The sequence below is a fragment of the Perognathus longimembris genome, chromosome 2, assembly GCF_023159225.1.
Source record: "Perognathus longimembris pacificus isolate PPM17 chromosome 2, ASM2315922v1, whole genome shotgun sequence".
Lineage (NCBI taxonomy): Eukaryota > Metazoa > Chordata > Mammalia > Rodentia > Heteromyidae > Perognathus > Perognathus longimembris.
In genome coordinates this window covers 82631545-82655219 of record NC_063162.1, presented here as the reverse complement: position 1 = coordinate 82655219, position 23675 = coordinate 82631545, and the positions used below count along the sequence as shown (strand labels likewise).

The following is a 23675-nucleotide window of genomic DNA, read 5'->3' as shown; positions in this document are numbered from 1 at the left end:
ATGGGGTCACAGTGACACTTCCTTCACCCTCTGGTTCCTAGCAACACAGTGGAGTGGAAAAACTATTTAATCCACCGTTCTCCCTTCCTTCAGTGCTTCAGTACCCACCACTTGCATTTTTTCGGGACTGACATTACTAATTGTTAATTTATTTGCCTCACTGAAATTTTGAAATGGCTTTTTCCTCCTTGTTTATTCAGGGTCCTTATGACTGTGAATGTATACACCAGTAAAAATGCATAATCATTTCCATTTTCTTGGAGGAAAGCAGGTAAAAGGAAGCAGTGAGTCAGATATGCTTGCTGAGAGTTTAATTTCTAGAGTGAGTGTATGGAGGAGTGACTTTCCACAAGTTGGCTTTTTATGTGACTTTTATTTATATGTTGGTACTGGAGCTTGAATGTAGAGCTTCATGTTCTCACTTCATGTTTCCCTCCAAGTTGGCACAATACAACTTGAGCCACTTTTCTACTTTTGATATCATCTTTTTAATTAGAAATAAGGATTTGTTTGTAGATGTGTCTGACCCAGCTGACTCTGACACATAATCTTTCACATATTGGCCTCTTGAATAGCTAGGATTATAAGCAAGAACAACCAGTGAATGCCATCCTGTGTCTTTCAATAAAACAAATATTCTTTTGGCTCATGTTCCACTCCAGGATTATTGGGATTCAGATATTATTTTTGTGGCAATTTCAATTTCAATTTGACATGGAAATTAAGTCCTATCTCCTCTTCAGTTACTTGATAGAATGTGTATGTGTGTGTAACTGTGTGTATTTTCCTGTATTCTCTTCTCATTCTTTTTCTTCACATACTTCATGGGTTTTTATTTTTCTCCTCAGTTAGTTTTCCATGTATAATTAATTGTGCTTACTGAAAAAAGAAAACAACGAAGGACTTAAAAGGCCAGGGAAAAAACAGGCACTGGGACTGGGAATGTGGCTTAGTGGTAGAGTGTTTGCCTAGCATGCATGAAGCCCTCAGTTTGATTCCTCAGCACCACAAAAACAGAAAAGGCCAGAAGTGGTGTCATGGCTCAAGTGGTAGAGTGCTAACCTTGAGCAAAAAGAAGCCAGGGACAGTGCTCAGGCCCTGAGTCTAAGTCCCAGGACTGGCCAAAAACAAACAAACAAAGCAGGCACTGGTAGCTTATGTCAGTAATCCTATTTCAGCTAATGAGCTATTCAGAAGGCTGAGATCTGTTAACATTATTCGTTTAGTTACTAACTGAATGAATTACTATTCACTCAATAGAACTAAACATAAACTTCAAACTAGATTCCTATGTCACCATTTTCTTGTCAACGAGGATCATGGTTTAAAGTTCAGGCAGGAAAGGCTGTGAGAACATTATCTACAATTAACCATCTGAGAACTGGAAGTGGAACTGTGGCTCAATGTGGTAGAGCACTAGCCTGGAGCAAAAAAGTGAGGAGACAGCATTCCAAAAAAAAAAAAAAAAAGCAGGGGATAAACTCTACAAACCCATCAACCACAAAACCTTCAGAAATGTGAGAAACAGGCCCAAGTAATGACCTATCTTTTGAAGAAAGTAGGCATCACCAGGGGGGTATCAAACAATGTTGATTTTAATTATATTGTCTCTCTGAGGGATCTGAGTAATTGGCACCAAACAAATCTGTATTCTGTACCTTGAACAAAGATCTTCACTTGGTGCTCAAAAATAATAAAATATTTAAAAGTAGTCTGGACCCTTACTGAGGCTCTGACTTCAACACCTAAGACCAACACACAAAAAAGGTACTTTGACCATATTCACCAACAGTGACTATCTCCATTGTCCTTCCATCTAACACCCATCTCAGCTACCAACAGAGATTGTTTATTTGCCTTTCATACGTTCTTTAATTCATTGCACACAAATTTTTCACCATTGTATTTCACACATACAGCTTTAATAATTGAGTCTGGCTAACCTTCTCTATTGCTTTTTTTCCTTATGTTCCTATGTCCCCCTGTGGTTCAAACACTTTCAATGAGATTCCTTATGCCACTTTCACACAGGCATAATGTATTTTAAAACTTTTCCTACCGCTTTCTCTTTCATTCTAGTTCTGGTAAACAATCCCAATATCATAATCATGTCTTATATATCTGCATGTGCTTGCATGCGTGCATGTAGGCATGTGCTCATTTGTGTGTCCTTTTGGTCTAGATTCCACAAATGAATGAAAACATTATTTAGCTTTCTGATGTTGGTTTATCTCCTCGAGATCCACCTAATTTTCTGAAAAGTAAATGCTATTGCTTTTCCTTTATCACTTAAAAGCAAATTTAGAATTTTATTTTAGAAATTTTACTCCCTTGATGTCTGCACTAGGAAAAGAAAATCCCCAGTATTATACACATATCTGAACTGCATGTGCAAACTGAAGGAAACACAAGTACTAGCTTTTTTTTTTTTTTTTTTTTTTGCAGTATCTGCTATTCAAATCCATACACTAAAAATTAGTATGCACAAGAGTCAGGGATCCAAAGCAGGACTGATTAAGACCTCATTGATCAAAAGTACACACAACCCGTGTGAGTCACTTGCCTACTCGTCCCTACAAAGCTGCGCACACCTTGGTGTCTTCTTCACTTCCCCAACTGTCAGGCCTTTGTCTCCACACTGTTCCTATGCCAACTGCTCACAAGTGATACTCTTCAAAACCAGCCTATTCTGTTTGAATGTTAATTTTTTTTTCACATTGGTAAGAACAACCTAACTTTGGGTAACATAGCATGTATAGCTGGGAGTATAAATGAAAACAACAAATGAGATAGAGTGGTGTTTGCTAGTTCAATTCACAAAAAGAAAAGACTTAAGACAGATTACTTTCAGATGTAACGAAGATGCAGAGAAAAGCACTGACATGCACTGCTGATGACACTGACAAATTCATTTGGCTCTGCCTGAACACATGTACTTTGGGAAGTCTATCATACCAAGAAAAAAATGGTACAAAATGATCTGTATCCAGCATTGAAAAGGCAGTGAGCAAATGCAGTCTGAATATCAACAGGGCAACATATGTCCACAGTACATGCATATAGTATGTGAGGTAAAAGTACAGAAAGAACTACACATGTTGGAAGGACTGTTGCTGTATACTGAATGGACTCGAAAAACTATCCACAGCAACTCATATATATGGATGTTTATAGAGAGTACAGGAGCTAGATGCATCATAATCTGTCAATATCCTTCAGGAGGATAAGATTCAGAAAGGAAGGGAAAATTAGCTTATTTGTTCTGAATATCCTGTTTTATTTCCCGAACCAATAAACAAAAACAAATACATAAAATGAAAACTGGCTTTAGAATGCACTTATGAATTACAGGTTACCTTAGAGGAGGAAGTAGCCACATTCAGATGAGTTAAGCTATTAAAAGTAAAAATGGCCACAACCTTCATTAAAATCCCAGTCAATATCGTATATTATGTATAAGTGGCACATGATGCCAATTTTATTTTCAGCTATTATCACAGTACTTCAACTCAAGTTGACAAGTTATACCTTTCTCACAGCTGTGGGTAAATCGTGAACTAGTGCAGAATCCAGCTGTGGTGGAATGCTGATATGGGCATGCCTACATGTAATTATACTCTTCTTGAAAGTCATGTACTTTGTAAGCCCTAATCGTCCATAACTATGTTGTTAGCCAGGTGCTGCATAAGAGGAAGGGATTCCTCAGTATAAGATAGGTCATGCTGAAGAGGTAGTATCCATTCACCATCATTAAGAATTTCCAGTACAAAGCGAAGAGCTTCTGATGTAATTTGAGGAGGAAAGCGCACCATTCCATAGTCCAGCATCTTTAGTTCCATCAGGTATTTGGCCAAAGTATGCTCCAATTTTCAATGCTCTATGAAGGAGGTGGGGGGGGGGGGGATAAAGGGTGGCCCCGACCTAAGTTCAAAGTTCATTTCCATCTTTCTGATTTGGTGCTGATTTCTCTCCAACGTAAACTCTGATATCTAAGATCTAACTTGTTGGTGAGAGGCTTTCCACACGTGTTACATTCATAAGGTTTGTCTCCTGTGTGAATTCTCTGATGCCTGTGGAAACTTGACATATATCCCTGAAAGACTCCACATGTGCTACATTCATATGGTTTCTCCCTTGTGTGTTCTTTGATAATGAATATTGAGGCTTGACTTGTAGTGGAAAGCCTTTCCACATTTGTTACATTCATAAGGTTTCTCTCCTGTGTGAATTCTCTGATGATCATTGAGGGATGCCTTGGTGGCAAAAGTCTTTCCACATGTGTTACATTCATATGGTTTCTCTCCTGTGTGTGTTCTCTGATGAACACTGAGGTGTGACTTGTAGTGGAAAGACTTTCCACAATTGTTACATTCATACGGTTTCTCTCCTGTGTGAATTCTCTTATGCTTGCTGAGACTTGATTTCTGCCTGAAAGACTTTCCACATGTGTTACAGTCATATGGTTTCTCTCCTGTGTGTGTTGTCTGATGCGCACTGAGGCTTGACTTAAAAACAAAAGACTTCCCACATTTGATACATTCATACGGTTTCTCTCCTGTGTGAATTCTCTGATGATCATTGAGGAATGACTTGGTGGCAAAAGACTTTCCACATGTGTTACATTCATATGGTTTCTCTCCTGTGTGTGTTCTCTGATGAACATTGAGGTGTGACTTGTAGTGGAAAGATTTTCCACATTTGTTACATTCATAAGGTTTCTCTCCTTTGTGAATTCTCTTATGCTTGCTGAGACTTGATTTCTGCCTGAAAGACTTTCCACATGTGTTACATTCATATGGTTTCTCCCCTGTGTGTGTTGTCTGATGCTCATTGAGGTTTGACTTGAAAACAAAAGACTTCCCACATTTGTTACATTCATAAGGTTTTTCTCCTGTGTGAATTCTCTGATGCCTGAGAAGAGGTGATTTCCTGCTGAAAGACTTTCCACATTTGTTACATTCATAAGGTTTGTCTCTTGTGTGAGTTCTCTGATGATCATTGAGGAATGACTTGCTGACAAAAGACTTTCCACATGTGTTACATTCATATGGTTTCTCTCCTGTGTGTGTTCTCTGATGAACCTTGAGGTGTGACTTGTAGTAGAAAGACTTTCCACAATTGTTACATTCGTAAGGTTTCTCTCCTGTGTGAATTCTCTTATGCTTGCTGAGGCTTGATTTCTGCCTGAAAGACTTTCCACATGTGTTACATTCATATGGTTTCTCTCCTGTGTGTGTTCTCTGATGCATACTAAGGTGGGACTTATAGTAGAAAGACTTTCCACATTTATTACATTCATAAGATTTCTTTCCTGTGTGCGTGCTCTGGTGCACACAGAAATGTGACATCTGTCTGAAAGACTGTCCACATAAGTTACATTCACATAGTTTCTCTCCTGTGTGTATTCTTTGGTGTGCAATGAGGTTTGCATTCATGATGAAAGACTTTCCACATGTGCTACATTCATATAGTTTCTCCCCTGTATGCTCTCTGATGCACACTGACCTATCATTTCCATTTGAAAGACTTTCCACATAGGTTACATTCATAAGATTTCTCTTCTGTGTGTCTTCTCCAATACACACTGAGGTATGAGTTTTGCTTGAAAGACTTTCCACGTGTATTACATTCATATGATTTGTCTCCTGTGGGAGTTCTCTGAGGCCTGTTGATATCTGACTTCTGGTAATTACATTCATTGTATTCACAGGATATTTCTCCTGTGTGAGTTTCCTGTTGTTTCGTGAGGTCTGGTTTCTAGTACGAATATCTGCTATAGTTTTTACACCTAGAAACCTAACTCTCTCCTCCACTGTGTTGTTACTGCTGATTACAACTTGCAACAGATGTCTGTCTGGACTTTCCTGGCATATTTCAATCAAGCCATCTACTTGCTGGATATCTAAAATGTTTAACAACAGGCAGAATAAAATTATGATGGCATCCAAGCATTTCCTCCCATCCTACTTACTAAAGATTCAAAAACAATAGAACTAGTAATGGATTTATGAGATCTGCATGCATTTCTCCCTAACAAGTTACTGAACAAATACCGATAGTCATGTTCTTCTTTGATTGTTTTATTCTGTTTTAATATCAGAGGAAATATTTAGTCAAAATGTTCAATAACTGACTGCTAATGCTTTTAAGCTTAGTACATATAATCTGCTACATATTGAAGCAGAAAACTGGTGTTTTTATGATTCCTTACCCTGTATTTAATTAAAGACAGGATTATGTGTGTCTAACCTTCTGCAACAGTACTGTCAAAGAAGGAAAACTACCTTTGTCTATTTACCCTTACTACCTTCTAATGTCTTGTTCTTTAATGCTTAGAATATTTGCTTTTGATGTGTTCTTGCAATTCCCTTAAGCTAGCTCTGGTAAAATCTGGCCATATAGAAGCAGAAAAAGGGGAGACATTTTCTGTTAAGTTATGCCTCTCAGTTAAATTCCTTCCTCCTCTCATGGTATTATTAAAAGAGTATGGCATGTCTTCATCCACTGCCCTAGTACCTGCTGGAAAGAACCAGCAACACAGGAATCCAGGAGCTGGGACATGAGTGAGAACATCTCAAGACAGTCACATCTTCTGAGCTCTGCTCTTTTCAACATCCATGTCCAGTAAATGCTGACTCACCTTTATTCTTCTTGTCTTGGGCTTCTCCTACCCATGGCTCTGCCCTTTTCTCCAGCTTAACAATCACTTCTGGCTTAGAAACACAGTGCCCTGTTAATGGGATATATGATATAACTATGGCCTGGTGTAATGATCTGAGACAACCTGGTAGAAAAGGCTTCTCATATGTTCTCATATCTTTTTTTTAATTTTTATTGTCAAACTGATGTACAGAGAGGTTACAGTTTCATACGTTAGGCATTGGATACATTTCTTGTACTGTTTGTTACCTCCTCCCACATTCCCCCCTCCCCCCATGTTCTCATTTCTTTGATTGTTTTTTGCCAGTCCTGGGGCTTAAACTCAGGGCCTGAGCACTGTCCCTCGATTCTTTTTGCTCAAGGCTAGCGCTCTGCCACTTGAGCCACAGCACCACTTCTGGCCATTTTCTATGTATGTGGTGCTGAGGAATCAAACCCAGGGCTTCATGTATACAAGGCAAGCACTCTTGCCACTAGGCCTTATTCCCAGCCCTATATTCTCATTTCTCATCAATTCTATAGATGACCTTCTCCATAAATATGTGCTTTTTAATTTAATTTTATTTGTTTTGTTTATGTTGCCAGTCCTGGGGCATGGACTCAGGGCCTGAGCACTGTCCCTGGCTTCTTTTTGCTCAAGGCTAGCACTCTACCTCTTGAGCCACAGTGCCACTTCCAGCTTTTTTCTATATATGTGGTGCTGAGGAATCGAACCCAGGGCTTCATGTATATGAGACAAACACTTTACCACTAGGCCACATTCCCAGCCCCTGCTTTTTAATTTTAAATACCAGCATTAAATTACTGATTTCCATATTCATGTCCTCATTAGTGATGTGTACTTTATAGGAGATGGTATATCAACCTATATATTATATGCCAAGTTTGAAAAAACTTCATACTGAAAAAAATTATTCCTAAGTAAATGATATCCCTAATCCTATTTATTTCTGTCTCATCCAGGTAAAAGTTTGTTTATGCATCTCATGTCACCATTACACATCCTGGAATTTTTTTAACTGTTCTAGTTCTGAAAATAGTATATATTCTTTAAAAGGAAATACATTTAATTTATATTGTTATCTACACACAAAAATACCACATGTGAATTAGCCAACTAACAAGTATTAAAGAATTTATGAGGTAAAATAACTGCTCAGGGGAAAAGATTTTAGAAATAAATGGTAAAAAAGCAACTGATCAGAGCTTGGAAGATGGCTCAGTGGTATAGTGCTTGCCTAGCATGCGTGAAGCCCTGGGTTTGATTACGCAGTACCACAGAAACAGCCAGCAGTGGCATAATGGCTCAAGTGGTAGAATTCTAGCCTTGAGCAAAAATCGAAGCTCAGGGACAGTGCTCAGGCCCTGAGTTCAAGCCCCAGGAAAGACCAAAAAAAAAAAAAAAAGGCAGGTGAACATATAGAAAGTCTACAAGCCAGAAAGTGACTGGAGTCTTACTTAGACTTAAAGAAATAAAAATGGGGAGGTAGAGTTCTTTCTACATGAGGCACCAATGAAGACTGCATAAGGCAGACGTACAATGCATGACAGGAGCTGTCCTCACAAGTGGAAGCTGGGGAAACTGTGGAGAACAGCTCAACACAGCCACGCTGGCTCTAATCTTCACAACCTCCCAACCCAGAATTCACTGTATTGCCTGGGAAGTCCTATTCTCAGGGTTCTTCTTCCATCCATGGCTCTGCTGTTTGCTCCAGCTTCATAATTAGCACAGATTTGGGAGCATAGTGCCCTGTTATTGGAAAACAGTGTAGAACTTTTAACCAAACTACTCACTCAGCACCTTGAAGAATGACAAGAGGATGGCTTCAGGAGTTGTGCAACCAAATTAAACTTTCTGTTATGGGGACATGATGGTCCTCAAAGAATAGAATATTATATCTAAATAGCACTACATCTGATAAATATTCATCTATCAAGAACAAAGCACTTGTTCCTGAGAATTAATGTGACCTTTGCTCACCCAAGGACACCACGTTGCTATAGGTCTCCAGCATTACATCTCTATACAGGGTCCTCTGAGCATCATCCAGGTCCTTCCACTCCTCCCAGGTGAAGTCCACACACACATCCTCAAATGATATCAACTCCTGCAATGGCGCATTGCAAAAAGTCATTAGTCCTAAATTATGAGAAAACAAAGTCTGAGGATTTCACTCCTCTACATGTATGTTTCTGTCTTACACAAAATGGTTCAAGTTTGCTCTGTTATCTACACAGCATGGGAAAGAAAAGTCAAAGTACAAATATCTGCCACTACACTAACTTATTAATTACCAAAGCAAAGTTTCCCTTATCAATCAGGAAATGTTTTTGCTGCAAGAGAAGTAAAATAAAAATTATCTTCCAAGGATCTAATGATCTGTACTAAAAGCATCAACTATAAATAGATGCCTAGAATATAGGCTCTACAGGGATCTGTGCAGAAGTCACAAGAGTTACATACCACATTAGCAGATCTACAAAAGCACGGTGGAAAATGTTAAAGGAAGTAACAATAGTCAAGAAACTGATTACTAATGATTCAGAACACAGAAATTTTACTTAAGTCTTATGTGCTCATTGTTATTAGTATATCCCTAAAGATGTTTTCAGGCCCCTTATATTTCATTCCTAACTAAAGAACTGGTAGCATTAATTATTATGATATCACCCACCTTCTACAATACAGAACATAAATGAGGCGGAATACAATGTGCCTTGACCAGTTTTGCATTTTACTAGTTCCTCTTGAAAGGATAGAAGGGATATGGAGAGAAATAAGTGGCAGAATATAAGAAAGCAGTGTGAGGCATGACTACTCCCAGCAGGACATACATATATACATGCAGAAATAAAATTGGGGAACTGATCCAAAAATGTGGAGGAAAATAAAGGAAGACACAACAGAATTTGGTACTAATATATTGTGCAGAGGGCCCAAGGAAAGTTTTATTCCCAGGCTGAATCTCACTATAAAGAAAGAATGTCAAACCATCTTTCTACTGTCGCTGTGTTCAGCAACATTAGAAATAAATGATGACCCCAAACACACAAAAAGCATCTATGTCGGTAAACTGTTCAAAGAAAACAATATTCAATTCACAATCTTCTGTCCAGAGGAACTATTCTAATAATATGGATTGAACACATTCTCAGATTAAGATAATTCACTAGCAGCACACTTGCACTCCCAGAATGCTACATGAAATTGTCTTGCTTAGACAATGACAAAAAGGAACTAAGTTAGATATACTGATGGGACCTGGATCAGAGATCATAAATCTGTGGCTAAGCTTAAAGGAATACCTCCCCCGCCCCAACCCCAGATATATATATATATGTATATATTTATATAATTTTTAAAATGATGGCTTAAAGCAAAAATTACAATAGAATGTGGGTAGCTCATATGAATGAAGACTCAATAATTACATACATGCATGTATTAAAAACAAAATTATAAGAACTAGGGATACAGATCAAATATCCAATTGCTACAGTACTTGTCTTGCAAATATCATGCTCTAAATTCAAGGTCATAAAATCACCAATATTTTTTAATGTATGAAGGATTAAGCTTATATATGAAACTATTCCCTTGAAAAGTACCTATATATTTTGATGCAGTATGACAGTACTCTAAGTACATTTACTTTCCTATGGCTGTCATACCAAAATAGATTCGGAGAGAAATACATTTTCTTGCAGTTCTAGAAATGAGACCTCAAGCCAGGCACAGGTAGCTCACGCCTATAATCCTAGCTACTCAGGAGGCTGAGATCTGAGGATCGCACTTTAAAGCCAGCCCAGACAGGAAAGTCCATGAGACTCTTATCTCCAATTAACCACCAGAAAACCAGAAGTGGTGCTAGGGCTCAAGTGGTAGAGCGCAAGCATTGAGATTACAAGTGAAGACACAGGCATTGTCTGACATCACCAAGAATACCAATGACTCAATGATATATCACTCACAATGCCATGCTCTAAAGGACATGAAAATAAACACAAAGATGCCATAAGCAAAAACCAATACCAAGAAGCTCAAACAGAGATACTACGAAAAGAAATAAGGTCAACACAAACTGTATGACTATAGCTAGAGACGTAATAATAACACACAAATCATCCATCAGAATAATACAAGTTATATGCTTAAAAACAAAGTCTCCCAAGACATGCAACAAAAGCCACGGAATTGGGCTGGGAATATGGCTTCATAGTAGAGTGCTTGCCTAGCATGCATGAAGCCCTGGGTTCAATTTCTCAGTACCACATAAACAGAAAAGGCTGGGAGTGGCGCTACAGTGCAAGTGATAGCGCATTAGCCTTGAGAAGAAGCTTAAGGACAGTGCCCAGGTCCGGTTCAAGTCCCAGCCACAGAATTAAAAGGGAGTGTTTTAACACTTAACACTACAATTAGATAATTAATATTTCTCCCAATTACCAACAGAACAACTAGACAAAAGAGACAGCAGAAACACACACACACACAAAAATACCTCACTGCTGTTCCTCAGCATTGTGTGTTACATTTACCAAGATACCCTGAAAGTAAAAATAAACCCCTAGGCAAAACTTAATGAGTACATTCCCTGATGAGAGTGAAAGTACAAATCAACAAGGAGAACTATAATTTGCAAATACATCATAATTACATAATATATTTCTAATAATCTATGGTTCAAAAACCTTGTAGAGAAATTAGGATGGGTCCAGAACACAATGTATTGTAATACTGGTGTTTATTTTTTATTCATGGTAGCAACAAGCTTAATTTTTCCACCTTTGAGGTAAAAACAAATTCCTCTTTGGAGGTCAGCTGGACTTACCAATTTACGTGCTCAAGAAAACCTATCATAGTCAGAAAAATGTTACAGTTTTAGAGATGAATGATAGCACTTACTCTGAAACATGGACTATTATAGGTTAGGTTGAACATAAATTTCTGCATAAAGCAGTAACAATAATCCAGTTTTACTGTAGTATCAAACTAATGATGAACTTTATATGACAAATTAATTTTTTTAAAACAACAATAGAATTCTAGTACCTGTATTGTGTTTCAGGCCTCTCATCCTAGCTACTAAGGAGGCTGAGGTCTAGGTAGACAATACCAATTAACCAGCTAACAGTCAGGTTGGAGGAGTGGCTCAAGTGAGAGAGCATATTAACTAACAGTGGGGTCTAAGTTCAGACCCCAGTATTGGAAAAAGAAAGAAGAAAACATCAAGCATGGTGGGAAGCTGGAGTAGGACTATCATTTGAGCTTATGTGTTAGAAAGAAATCAGGGAAATACAGCAAGTCCCATTTGGGAAAGAAAGAGAAGAGCAAAGGGGGAAAACAGGGGTAAGTATAGGTACCAGAGAGAAGGGAGCAAAAAACAGTATGAAGAGAAAGGTTCACGACATCAAATTTGACAATTATTCCTTGGATACACCAAAGTGCATGTTATAAAAATCAGACAATGTCAAACCTATAAAATTAAAACACGGTGCATGAAAGGCACAATGACAAAGGCACCCATGAATGAAATTTGAGAAAATATTTGCTTATATCTCTTAATAGATTAATAAACAGAATTCATTTAAATGATTATAAAATAAAATCCTACAACTCAAAAACAAATGAAAATGGACTTTAATATGGGGAAATGATGAAAGAGACCTTCCTACAGTAATATAGACAAATGACTAATTAATATATAAATAGGTGTTCAGTATTAGTATAACAAAGATTTTTTCAAATAAAAATCACAATGAAATGCCTAGTTTATACCCAGTACTATGGATACATTAAAAATAGAAACTCCAAAAGTATGACAAGCATTGTTAGAGATGTGGAAAAGTGTGAAATTTGGTGGATTTCTGGCAGAATTAAAAAATAGTCAAAGATGCTAAAACAAGAACTAAATATACAAGGACACAGGAATATGGTCAGCAGTTCTAGCTTTGTATCCAACCAAAGAGAAAGAGGGGTTTGAACAAGTACCGGGAAAATCATTTAATATCAACTACTCACAGTAACCAAAGACAGAAGCAAACAACTCATCCACCAATAGATTTTTTTTTAAAGAACTGAAATTCTAATGCATGCTACAGAACTGATGAATCATGAATACAATTCGCTAAAAAAAAAAAAAACAAGTCCTAAAATGACAGCCATGATAGGCCAGCACCAAGGCCTCACACCTGTATTCCTGGCTACTCAGCGGGCGAAGACTTGAGGATTGTGATTTGAAGGCAGCCTGGGTAGGAAGAGTCTCTGAGACTTTTACCTCCAATTGGCTACTAAGAAGGATACAGGTAGAGTTGTTGTTGAAGTGGTAGCATACTAGCCTTGAGGAAAGTTCAAGGATATTCCCGGAGATCAAATGCCAAGACTGGCACACTCCCCGCCAACCCCCCCCCCCACTTTCTGTGTCTCCACCCTCCCACCCCCCCAAAGAACAGCCACTGTAGAATTTTCCTTACTGAGGTTCCCAGGGTCAACAAATGCATAGAAACAAAAAGCAGATGGATGATTCCAAGAGACTGGGGTAGGGAGAAATGGGAACTGCATATTTCATGGATATATACAGCTTCATATAGGGAAGAAGAAAATATTATAGATAAATGGAAGAGGAGGTTGCACAACAATATGAATATATACAATATCAATAAACTGTACATTTAAGAATGGTGTGGTCAGGGCTGGGGATATGGCCGAGTGGCAAGAGTGCTTGCCTCGTATACACAAAGCCCTGGGTTCGATTCCCCAGCACCACATATATAGAAAACGGCCAGAAGTGGCGCTGTGGCCCAAGTGGTAGAGTGCTAGCTTTGAGCCAAAAGAAGCCAGGGACAGTGCTCAAGCCCCAAGTCCAAGCCCAGGACTGGCAAAAATAAAAATAAAAAAGAAAGAATGGTGTGGTCAGAGGCATGGTTCACGTGGTAACCCCATCCAAAAAGTGAAGTGTTAGATTCTGAGCTCAAGTCCAAGTCTCAGATGATGCTGCTGCTGCTGCTGCTGCTGCTGCTGCTGCTGCTGCTACTGCTGCTGCTATTCCTACTGCCACTACTGCTACTACTACTACTGCTACTTCTGCTGCTGCTGCTACTCCTGCTACTACTACTGTCTTCAAATTAACATTAAAAGAGTAATGTGACAAATATTAGGTTATATTAATTATATAAAAAAATATATGTGATGTATGTATCTATCTATTTTCCTTGCTGACAATACAAAACCTCAAATAGAGTTACTAACAAATACACAGGATTGAGATGAAAGTTATTAGACTGTGCATCTTAATTTTATTCTTTGTGTACATTTTTTACTACAATACAAATGTGTTCCCACTAACTCTTGAATGCTTTCTCCCAGTAGAGTTCTAAAGAGCTATTGCCACAAATACTGTTTCAAAGCAGAGTTCCTGAAGGCTCAGACCTTATTACTGAATAAATATCCTTCAGATTTGTGAAGAGTGACACTTCTAATATAATAAACCAAATCACTCTGTTGTTTACTAGACCTATCTACTTGAGCCACAGTGCCACTTCTGGCTTTTTCTATATATGTGGTGCTTTTGGTAAAATATGTATCTCTATGCAGTCTGTTTCACTCCCTACGGAAAATATACACCAGCCAAGGGTTATCTGTGGACAGTCATCTAAGTATATGGCTCACTCAGGTCTCTAACATTCATAGATGTTTGGGATCACATTAATTCAGTAACTCCAGAAAAATGTCACTAAAATAGTTTAACATCATTAAGATAGTTTAGTATATGACTAATGAGGATGAGATTTCAGACCAATGGCCACCAAACCGTGCATTCCATAAGAAATTAGCATGCTGACTTCCTAGGTGGCATTGGATCATGTAACAAGTATAACCACTCTTTCTCACATCAGAAACACCAGAGACAAATTTGAGATAAATGTGCACTTAACTTTGACTAACTCTTAAGATTTCATAATCTGCTAAATCTACAAGCTACCTTTAAGTTACTGATGAACATTTTCCTAAGGCCAAATCTTTTCTACTTTTCCATTTTAATCCTTGGACCCCAGTAAATTGATTAAAAGTTTATAAAAAGCAAAGAAAGAAACAAAAAAGAAACTCACCAGAGATCCATTCATTTTTTGTTGCTGTTGGCAATGCACCGTCATTGTGAAAGCATAGCTGGGAGAGAAGGCAAATGAAATGGAGTCAGGAAAGAACCAATGTGGCTTAGCCCCAAATTTCCTGCTCACGACACTACACATGGAAGGAAAAGAAAAGAAAAAAAACAAAACTCGGGGCTGGGAATATGGCCTAGTGGTAAAGTGCTCATCTCATATACATGAAGCCCTGGGTTTGATTCCTCAGCACCACATGCATAGAAAAAAGATGGAAGTGGCACTGTGGCTCAAGAGGGAGAGTGCTAGTCTTGAGCAAAAAAACAAAAGCCAGGGACAGTGCTCAGGCCTGGAGTCCACATCCCAGGACTGGCAACAAAAACAAAAACAAACAACAACAACAAAAAACTCTTCCTGAGGGAAAAGACCCTTTCATGTCTCAAGTAGACATGTTATATTCTCCATTATAGATGATCCACAGATTATTATTTGGTAGATATTATAAATGTAATTCATTTCTAGGTGAGGAAACAACTGTTACCTCAATAATAAGTGAATAATGTAAACCAAAGACTATATATTCCCAGCCCCAATATATTTTAAGTAAAGTATTTAGAAACAACGTTTGTGCTATGTTGGCTTACATTACTCCCTTCCCATCAAAAAAATCCCCAAAGTGAAAATATATTACTTTTGGCAGATGGTAACTAATGGGTAACACTGGCTAAAACTTCAGGTTACTTAACATCTACAGACCATACAACCTTGAGCAAGATAGATCGCCTTAAGTTTTGTTTTGTCATTTTTGTTTTAAAACACAAGGTCTCTAGCAAGCATTTCCTGGAATTGTAAGAAAAATCATCAGATAAAAGCAAATAGCAGCAAATCTCTAGATGGCACATTTAATAACAAGATATGTTTGAGAAAGCTTGCATTCTAGAAATGATACTGGGGGTAGATGAAATGAATGAGAATGGGATTAGAGACGAATCCTTTCAGGTGTGACAAGCTTTCTCTCCACTATAAACCATACCTCCTATCCCCTCTGGTAACTCAGCTCTGGCTGGCTTATTCCTGAGTCCAGCTCACTTCTCTCCTCTCAAAGTCCAAGAGTGGTTGGGAGTTTTGAGGAAATTGTACCACCCGAATCTTGTGCTCTGGAAAGTAGAATCAATCATTGCTAGGGCAAGGAAGGCTAACTACATCTTCCCCTTCTGTGCTTCTCTGCCTCTGCTCTTTGGGGCTAGCGAGAGTTCACAAGGGCGGTGTTCTTTCAGGATGGACACTCCTGTTCAGACTCTGCCCTCAGTTTAGAACTTTTTCTAGAAACAAGGTGTGACCTGCTAAGCGGGCTACAAGGTGCAGGAGGGGAGTGGAACGTTCCCAGAAGAAACAACACAGAACTCACAAATACTCCTGCTGTGTCTCATGACCCGGCCAGCACACACCCAGTTTCTGGCCCCTGGAAGGACACTGATTCTGGCGGTACCAACTCTGACAAGGCGATCGTGACCCCCGGGCACAGTCAACCCAGACCAGAGGAACCTGAGCAGTGAGTGGAGCCTCCGGGCTCACCGCCCAGCTCCAGTTTCCGCCTGCACTCCGGTTTCCCAGCCAGCCTGCGATCCACTCACATTTCAGGCCCCAAGGTTCGCCAAGGCACGGCGGGGGCTCGAGCTACCCTGGGTCCAAAACTCAGAACGCGGAACTTTACTTCAGTAACTTCCAAGTAGCGCGGTACAGCGTCAGGAACCGGAATTCCCGAGCGGAAAACGCCGACAATGGGCGGGAAGGCGCATGCACAGAAGGAGCAGGAAGAGCCCAGCCAATGGTTCTGTGCCTTGGAGAGACTACATTTCCCACGGTGCATTGCGTCACACGGGAGGAAGTGGACCTGTAGGCTTCCTTACTCGGAGTCAGAACTGAGGGCCTTGGCTTGTTGCAGCCGCCTGGGGACCTAACTCTCCCACCTGAGCCAGATGAGTGGAAGTCCTTCCGGGAAATCCTGGTTTTCCTCTGAGATGTTGTGAGACCAACTACAAAATTCAGATGTGGACACAACACTAATCTTGCATGTAAATTTCTAGTTGCATTATGGTAATCAAGGCAATTTGTTCCCGTCTTTTTCTAACCGTACCTTCTGAAGTATGAAAATTATGTATTTGTTTTGTCTTAATTTTCTAATATGGTAACTCCCCTCTCACCTAGAACAATTGTTCTTTAGCCAGTGAATTGATTAATGGATTATATTTCGCAAAGGAAATTACTGATGTAATGTACCCACTAGGATAAAATGGTAGGACTGTATGGTAGGTACACTGAATACATTTGTCTCAGTTTACATTTCTAAAATCTGATATTTTCCCCAAGTTTTGAATTTCCACCTATCAAGTCTTAGAAATTTTTGGTTGGTTGGTTGGTTCTAAGCTGGACCTGAATTTTTTTTTTTTTTTTTTTTTTTTTTTTTTTTTGCCAATCCTGGGCCTTGGACTCAGGGCCTGAGCACTGTCCCTGGCTTCTTCCCGCTCAAGGCTAGCACTCTGCCACTTGAGCCACAGCGCCGCTTCTGGCCGTTTTCTGTATATGTGGTGCTGGGGAATCGAACCTAGGGCCTAGTGTATCCCAGGCAGGCACTCTTGCCGCTAGGCTATATCCCCAGCCCTGGACCTGAATTTTGCCTTGCCTTTTCCAATGTCTTCCACAAACTAGAGCAAAGTTTCTACATGAAGATTTATTAGAGCTGGCTTTCTAGATTCTTAGAGAAATTCCACTGCTCTTTGAACAGGGGTTGGTTTTGGGTGATCAGGATGGGTTTTGTTAGAGGGGTGAAGTTTGGTGTAGATCTATGTGTGGCATGACCCCTTGCCCCAAATCAGTCTGCTTTTATCTTTGTGTGTTTTATGCTCTGCATTGTTTGTATTCCAGTATTTTTACTATCCCTACAAGTTCCTCTCAATCACTCTAGGTTGCAAATCTCAGGAACTCATACTTATCTTGCCAGAGCTGCTTCTATTAAACTTTGGAATCAATCCTTTCTCTCCTTCCCTCATATCCCTGGATCATATAATTCTCTCTTAAACATTTATGGGGGCTGGGAATGTGGCTTAGTGGTACAGTGCTTGCCTCACATGCATGAAGCCCTGGGTTCAGTTCCTCAGTACCACATAAACAGAAAAGGCCAGAAGTAGGGCTTTGGCTCAAGTGGTAGAGTGCTAGCCTTGAGCAAAAGATGCTTGGACAGTACCCAAGCCCTGATTTCAAGCTCCAGGACTGGCAAAAACAAAAAACAAAACAATAAACCAAAACTATGGGTGTCATTTCTGAGGATGCTTTACAGACAACATGATTGGGAAGGGTTGGGTGGGGCACTTTAGTGTCTGTAGTCAGTCTTCTACTGTACAAGTTCTCCTGAAATAATGAGGCTGGATCTAAGTAACATACCCCTGTTCTTCTCACAGCTATCCTGGTTCCTTGCTGGGTGGAGAACCCAGCTCTGAAAAGCCTGAAGGTGAGGGGGGCCGTTCATTGAATTGAAGATGTGATGCTGTTTAGTCTTAGGAGAGGTTGACTACAGAGAATGCTAGTCCTGGATTGTCTCCCTAAATAGACTCTTTACATATATGGAAAATTTGAGGTGTATCTCTCCCCTCCCCCAATATGGAAAGTTTAAGCTGACCTTGTACCTGAACTAGTTCCGTGTGTAGTCTGTTTCTGTTGGAATTGGATCATCACCTTAAACATATGGTTTTGTTTTTAAAAGCCTGGTTTAGTCCTGATTCAGGGCTGCTGGTCTTTGAGACAAGGGTCCATCTGCAGCTCCTGGCTTCCCAATAAAGACTTCCAAAACAACCTGTCAAAATATGGCTTCTCTGTTTTCTTGCAACTGAGTTCAGGCACAACACCCCTTTCTCTTCTTTGTAAACCTGAGGCTATTATTCATGAAGATGTTGAAAGTAAGGCATATTTGGATGTGTAGACATTAAGCATGAGAACATCTCTAATAATATAAAGAACAAAAATGAATTCACTTTTTATAAATTCCTCAGAGGCAAGGGGAGGAGGATAAGGGACAAAATTGGAGTATTTACAGCCATTGCTGTTGTTGTAGTTTTCAGTATTCAAGGTTAGACTTTGGTTAAATTTATTTCAGTGAATTCTGTTTTTGATATCACTGTAAATAGAATTGACTTCTAATATTTGTGTGCAGGACTCAGGGCTTGACCTATGGACCTGGGTGCTGTCCCTGAGCTTTGGAGCTCAAAGCTAATGTACTGTTTGAGCCGCATCTTCACTTCTGGCCTTTTTTGTGTGCTTAATTGGGAATAAGAGTCTTTCCTGGGCTGGGAATGTGGCTTAGTGGTAGAGTGCTTGCCCAGCATGCATGAAACCCTGGGTTCAATTCCTCAATGCCACATACACAGAAAAAGCTGGAAGTGGCGCTGTGGCTTAAGAGGTAGAGTGCTAACCTTGAGCAAAACAAGCCAGGAACAGTGCTGAGGCCCTGAGGCCCCAAGCCTCAGGACTGCCCCCCCCACCCAAGAAAAAAGAGTCTTTCCTGCCTGTTCTAGCTGCTAATAGTGGTAATCCTCATATCTTAGCTTCCTGAGTAGCTAGAATTCCAGGTGTGAGCGATTGCTGCTGGGATTCCTGTTCTTTTAAAAATGTTCTTTGCTCACATACAGGAATACAATCCATTTTCATATAAATTATACATGCTATTAGTTTTAAAAATCTCAATTATTGTGTATAATTTTTTCAGTGAAAGCCATGTTACTATCTAAATAAAAAATGTCATCTGCACATAAGGACAACTACACTTCTTCCTTTTAGCCTATTAACCTTGCTAGCAACTACAGTACAGTAATAAATACAAGGATATATATGTACGTATATATATTCTTTTCCTGATCTTATGTTGTGAGTACACATGGTTTCACCATTGGGTATGATATTAGCTATCAATTGTAGGTTTTTAAGGAAAATTTTTTTGGCATATTTGAATTGTATAAGGGAGTTTCACTAACATTTCAATAGAGGCATACCTTTTACTTTATCAAAATCACATCCTAGGAAGTGGCACTATGGCTCAAGTGGTAGAGCACTAGCCTTGACTGCACCCAGGCCCAGAGTTCAAGCCTCATGACTGAAACAACAACAAAAAACCCGCAAAAAATAAAATCACTTCCTAGCCAGGCATTAGTGGCTCAGGTCTAAGGTCTCTTAGGGCTAGTAGAAGAAAGTCTACTTTGTACTTATATTACAAAATTTAAGTTGTTTTAAACTAGATTGTTGCCTTAGTTACTCATCTAGTATATTATAAGCCACTTAAAAGAAAATGAAAATAAATTTATCTATTGACACTAAGATGTAAGGATATTGTTTCTATGTGAACATACCTCCAACTGATGAGATGAATATTTTTATTTGTATTAACTATAGAAACTTATTTCAACAATAACTACCATCTCTTACCTTTGCAGAAACCTTCATTTTCCAAATTATTATTATTATTACTATTAATATTATTTGCTAGTCCTGGGACTTGGGGACTCAAGGCCTGAGCTAGCACTCTACCTCTTGAGCTACAGCGCCACTTCTGGCTTTTCCTGTTTATGTGGTGCTGAGAAATCCAGCCTAGGGCTTTGTGCATGCTAGGCAATATTCTACTCCTAAGCCACATTCCCAGCCCCCGAAATATTACTTTTTATTTACATGATATCCAACTACAAAACATTTCCAACAGGCTGATTGGCTGACACACTAGCAATACAACTTGATTTGCCAATTCTCTATGTTAGTGTATGATCCTTTGATTTCCAGATGTAGAAGGAAATCCAGTAAGTGAACAGCTGACATTTTTAGGGCCAAAGAAAGTAGAGTTTAGGAAATTGTTGCAAGATAATATACTATCCTATAGAAAGGTAAGCCACGTTCTGTTAGGATTTTAAGTCTTCTTGAATGTCTTTTTGTTGTTGTTGGTCCTGGGACTTGAACTCGGGGCCTGGTCCCTGAGCTCTTCAGCTCAAGGCTAGTGCTCTACCACTTGAGCCACACCAACCCTTCCAGTTTTCTGGTGGTTAATTAGAGATGAGAGTCTTACAGATTTTCCTGCAGAGGTTGGCTTACAGCCATAATCCTCAGATGTCAGTTTCCTGAATAGCTAGGGTTACAGGCTGAGGCCCAGTGTGTTTTGTTGTTGTTGTTGGTGGTGGTGGTGGTGGTGGTGGTGGTGGTTGGTTGTTTTTTTTCTCCCAGCATGGTTTTATTTTTGAATATCACTGGTGGAAGAAGCCCAAGCAGGCAGGAGTTGTGCTTGTTTACTCAACATTGTGTTTCTTGTCCAAGATAGGTTAACAGGCATGCAGTAGTTGTTTAGGAAGTGTTTAGATGCACCAACAAACATATCAACCTTTTTATGTTTCATATTGCACAAGAAGATAGAGTAGAAGGAAACCAAGAAAAGGAGGATGAGGAAGTTAGGCTAGGAGAGGAAGGTAGAAAGGGAAACAGAGCTGAGCCTTGGACATACATACCTGCTTACAATTGTGCGTGCTGAGTACTCAGGCATTTGCTGTGCTGGTGGTAGATGGATGCACCTCAACAACTACATAATATACTAAGTGCAGGCACTCTTTTCCCCAAAGGAAAACACTGCCTGCACTATAAATAAATTCTAAAATATGTTGCAAGAATATGTAAATGCTCTGACTTTGTAAGTATGTATGTCATGGTGGGGGTGTCCAGTGGATTTGAGCAGTAAGATGGCAGAAAGGTTACATGGAAACTGGGCCAAGTTTCATTTGAAAGAACACAGTTCACATGTCCTCCTTACCTTGGGAACTAAGATGCTCAGGCAGTACTTAGGTGCACTAAGAGCCCCACGTCTTTCCCTGAGCACCCAGTGGCCCAATGTGATAACTATTTTATGGCAGTTTGGACATTCATGATACAGATATTCATGTATTCATTGCACAAGTATAAAACTGATGTATTAACTGAAATATGGTAGATTCAAGGGAGAACTCAGTATAATTCCTTAGAAAGGCAAAGTAAAAGCTCAGTGAAATAAAAACCAAAAAATGCGTACAGGAAAGGGGTGGGATTGTGTCAAGTGAAGACTGCATGTGTGTGTGTATGTGTGTGTATTACAGTATATATACATACTAAGTAGTATATATGTATATACATATGTATGTATACATATATACATGTATAGTATGTATACTAGTGTATGTGTATATATACTGTTTATGTTACTATATAGTACATACGTAGTATATATAGTATATACGTATACTATATGTACTATATACTATATACTATATGTACTATATACTATATGTACTATGTATGTAGTATATATGTACTATATAGTACATATAGTATATATACATATATATACAGTACCTTACAATGTTATTCAAATTCCAGTTTGTAGTAGAGGAACCCCCTCCCCCCCAAACATAAAATAATTTCACAGACTTAGTGGCTGTTCTTTGAGCTTGATTTCCCTCTCCAGTCTGCTCTGATTTGATTTTCAAAGTTCATCCCAGAGACATCTTTAGTTTGCAGTAAGTGGGAGGAATTGTGGAACAACCCCTAAATATTGGCCTTTAAGTAAAGAAGTTCATAGTCCAGATTTAAAGTAGAATAATTAGAGGAATATGAACTGATTTAAAAAAATCTCTTGGGCTGGGAATATGGCCTAGTGGTAAAAGTGCTCGCCTCATATACATGAAGCCCTGGGTTCGATTCCTCAGCACCACATATATAGAAAAAGCCACAAGTGGCGCTGTGGCTCAAATGATAGAGTGCTAGCCTTGAGCAAAAAGAAGCCAGGGACAGTGCTCAGGCCCTGAGTCCAAGCCCCAGGACTGGCACACAAAAAAAAAGCTTCTCTTGTATGAGATAAACCTGAGTGGTGTACAATGCATGGTTTAATTGAGAAAAACTAAAGGGAAATTTCTTTAAGAAGGGACCCTGAACCTATCCCTTCTCTTCTGGGATGTTATTCCCAAGGTAGGGCAAGGACAATTTAACCCCAAATAGCAACTTGGATTTGAGCAATAGGAAGCTAAAGTCATAGGAGATAAAAGCCTTCCAGGTGGTAGACATAACTGTGGGGAGGCAGAGACAGAAACAGATAAAGAGACAGACACACCAATGTATACACACACACACACACACACACACACACACACACACACAGAGCACAATGCTCAAAGGGTTGGTCTGGATTCTGGAAAGCCTGCTCTGCCTGGAGAGCCACATGACCCTGGATGCAGTGAGGGCAGGAAAGGAATACCTTCTGCTACCTCCAGGCTGAGCTGGCTTGAGCTATATTCCCAAGTGCTTTTCTGAAATACACTCGATTGCTTTCAGCAGAGTATGGTCCTAGTCAAGTCACAGGCCCTTTTTAGTTTTGCACGTAGATTGGAGGGATTTCTGGGTCATGGCTTAGACCTAGTATGCAGGAAGTCCTCCATTTACTGTTGTGTCCCAGTCCCTGTCAGAACTGCTAACTAGCTCTGTGTCTTGCTTCCACAGGCATGAACATGCCTGACAATGCTAATGTTATTATGCCATGAGCAAGATGGCTAAGTACAACATTGTGCTCCAGAAGTGGAACTTCCCCCAGCAGAGATCAAGCATGGCCCCAGGTCCACCATTTTTCTCCTGAAAAAAGGGGTAAAAAACGTAAGCATTTCCATGTAGGGGTGTTTTTCCGTGGTCTAGATGGCCAGAGGATAAGCAGTTCTAGACTGGAGTGGCCCAGGTCACAATGTACCTTCATTTACCTCAAGTTTAGGACACTGAGAATCACTGATGCACACACCAATACTGATGCAAAAATGACTGGCATTGGATATACTGACTTGCCCTCCCTCAGTGTCACAGGTGCCCTCTACTCAGAG

At 39.5% G+C, this 23675-nt stretch overlaps 2 protein-coding genes across 2 annotated transcripts; both read right to left on the bottom strand.

Annotated features, from left to right (window-relative positions):
• Positions 1-3259: 3259 nt before the first annotated feature.
• LOC125346764 (zinc finger protein OZF-like) lies at positions 3260-5945 on the bottom strand. The gene has a single exon (XM_048339595.1). It carries the CDS (start codon positions 5697-5699, stop codon positions 4119-4121), a length of 1581 nt encoding a protein of 526 aa, XP_048195552.1. The 5' UTR covers positions 5700-5945; the 3' UTR covers positions 3260-4118.
• Positions 5946-6325: 380 nt separating this feature from the next.
• Positions 6326-16630, bottom strand: LOC125344952 (zinc finger protein 39-like). The gene is made up of 5 exons (XM_048337234.1): positions 16395-16630; positions 14767-14824; positions 8642-8768; positions 6641-6730; positions 6326-6390 (listed from the first exon to the last, which is right to left on the bottom strand). The coding sequence occupies exons 1-5, from the start codon at positions 16628-16630 to the stop codon at positions 6326-6328; spliced, it is 576 nt and encodes a 191-aa protein (XP_048193191.1).
• Positions 16631-23675: the final 7045 nt, after the last annotated feature.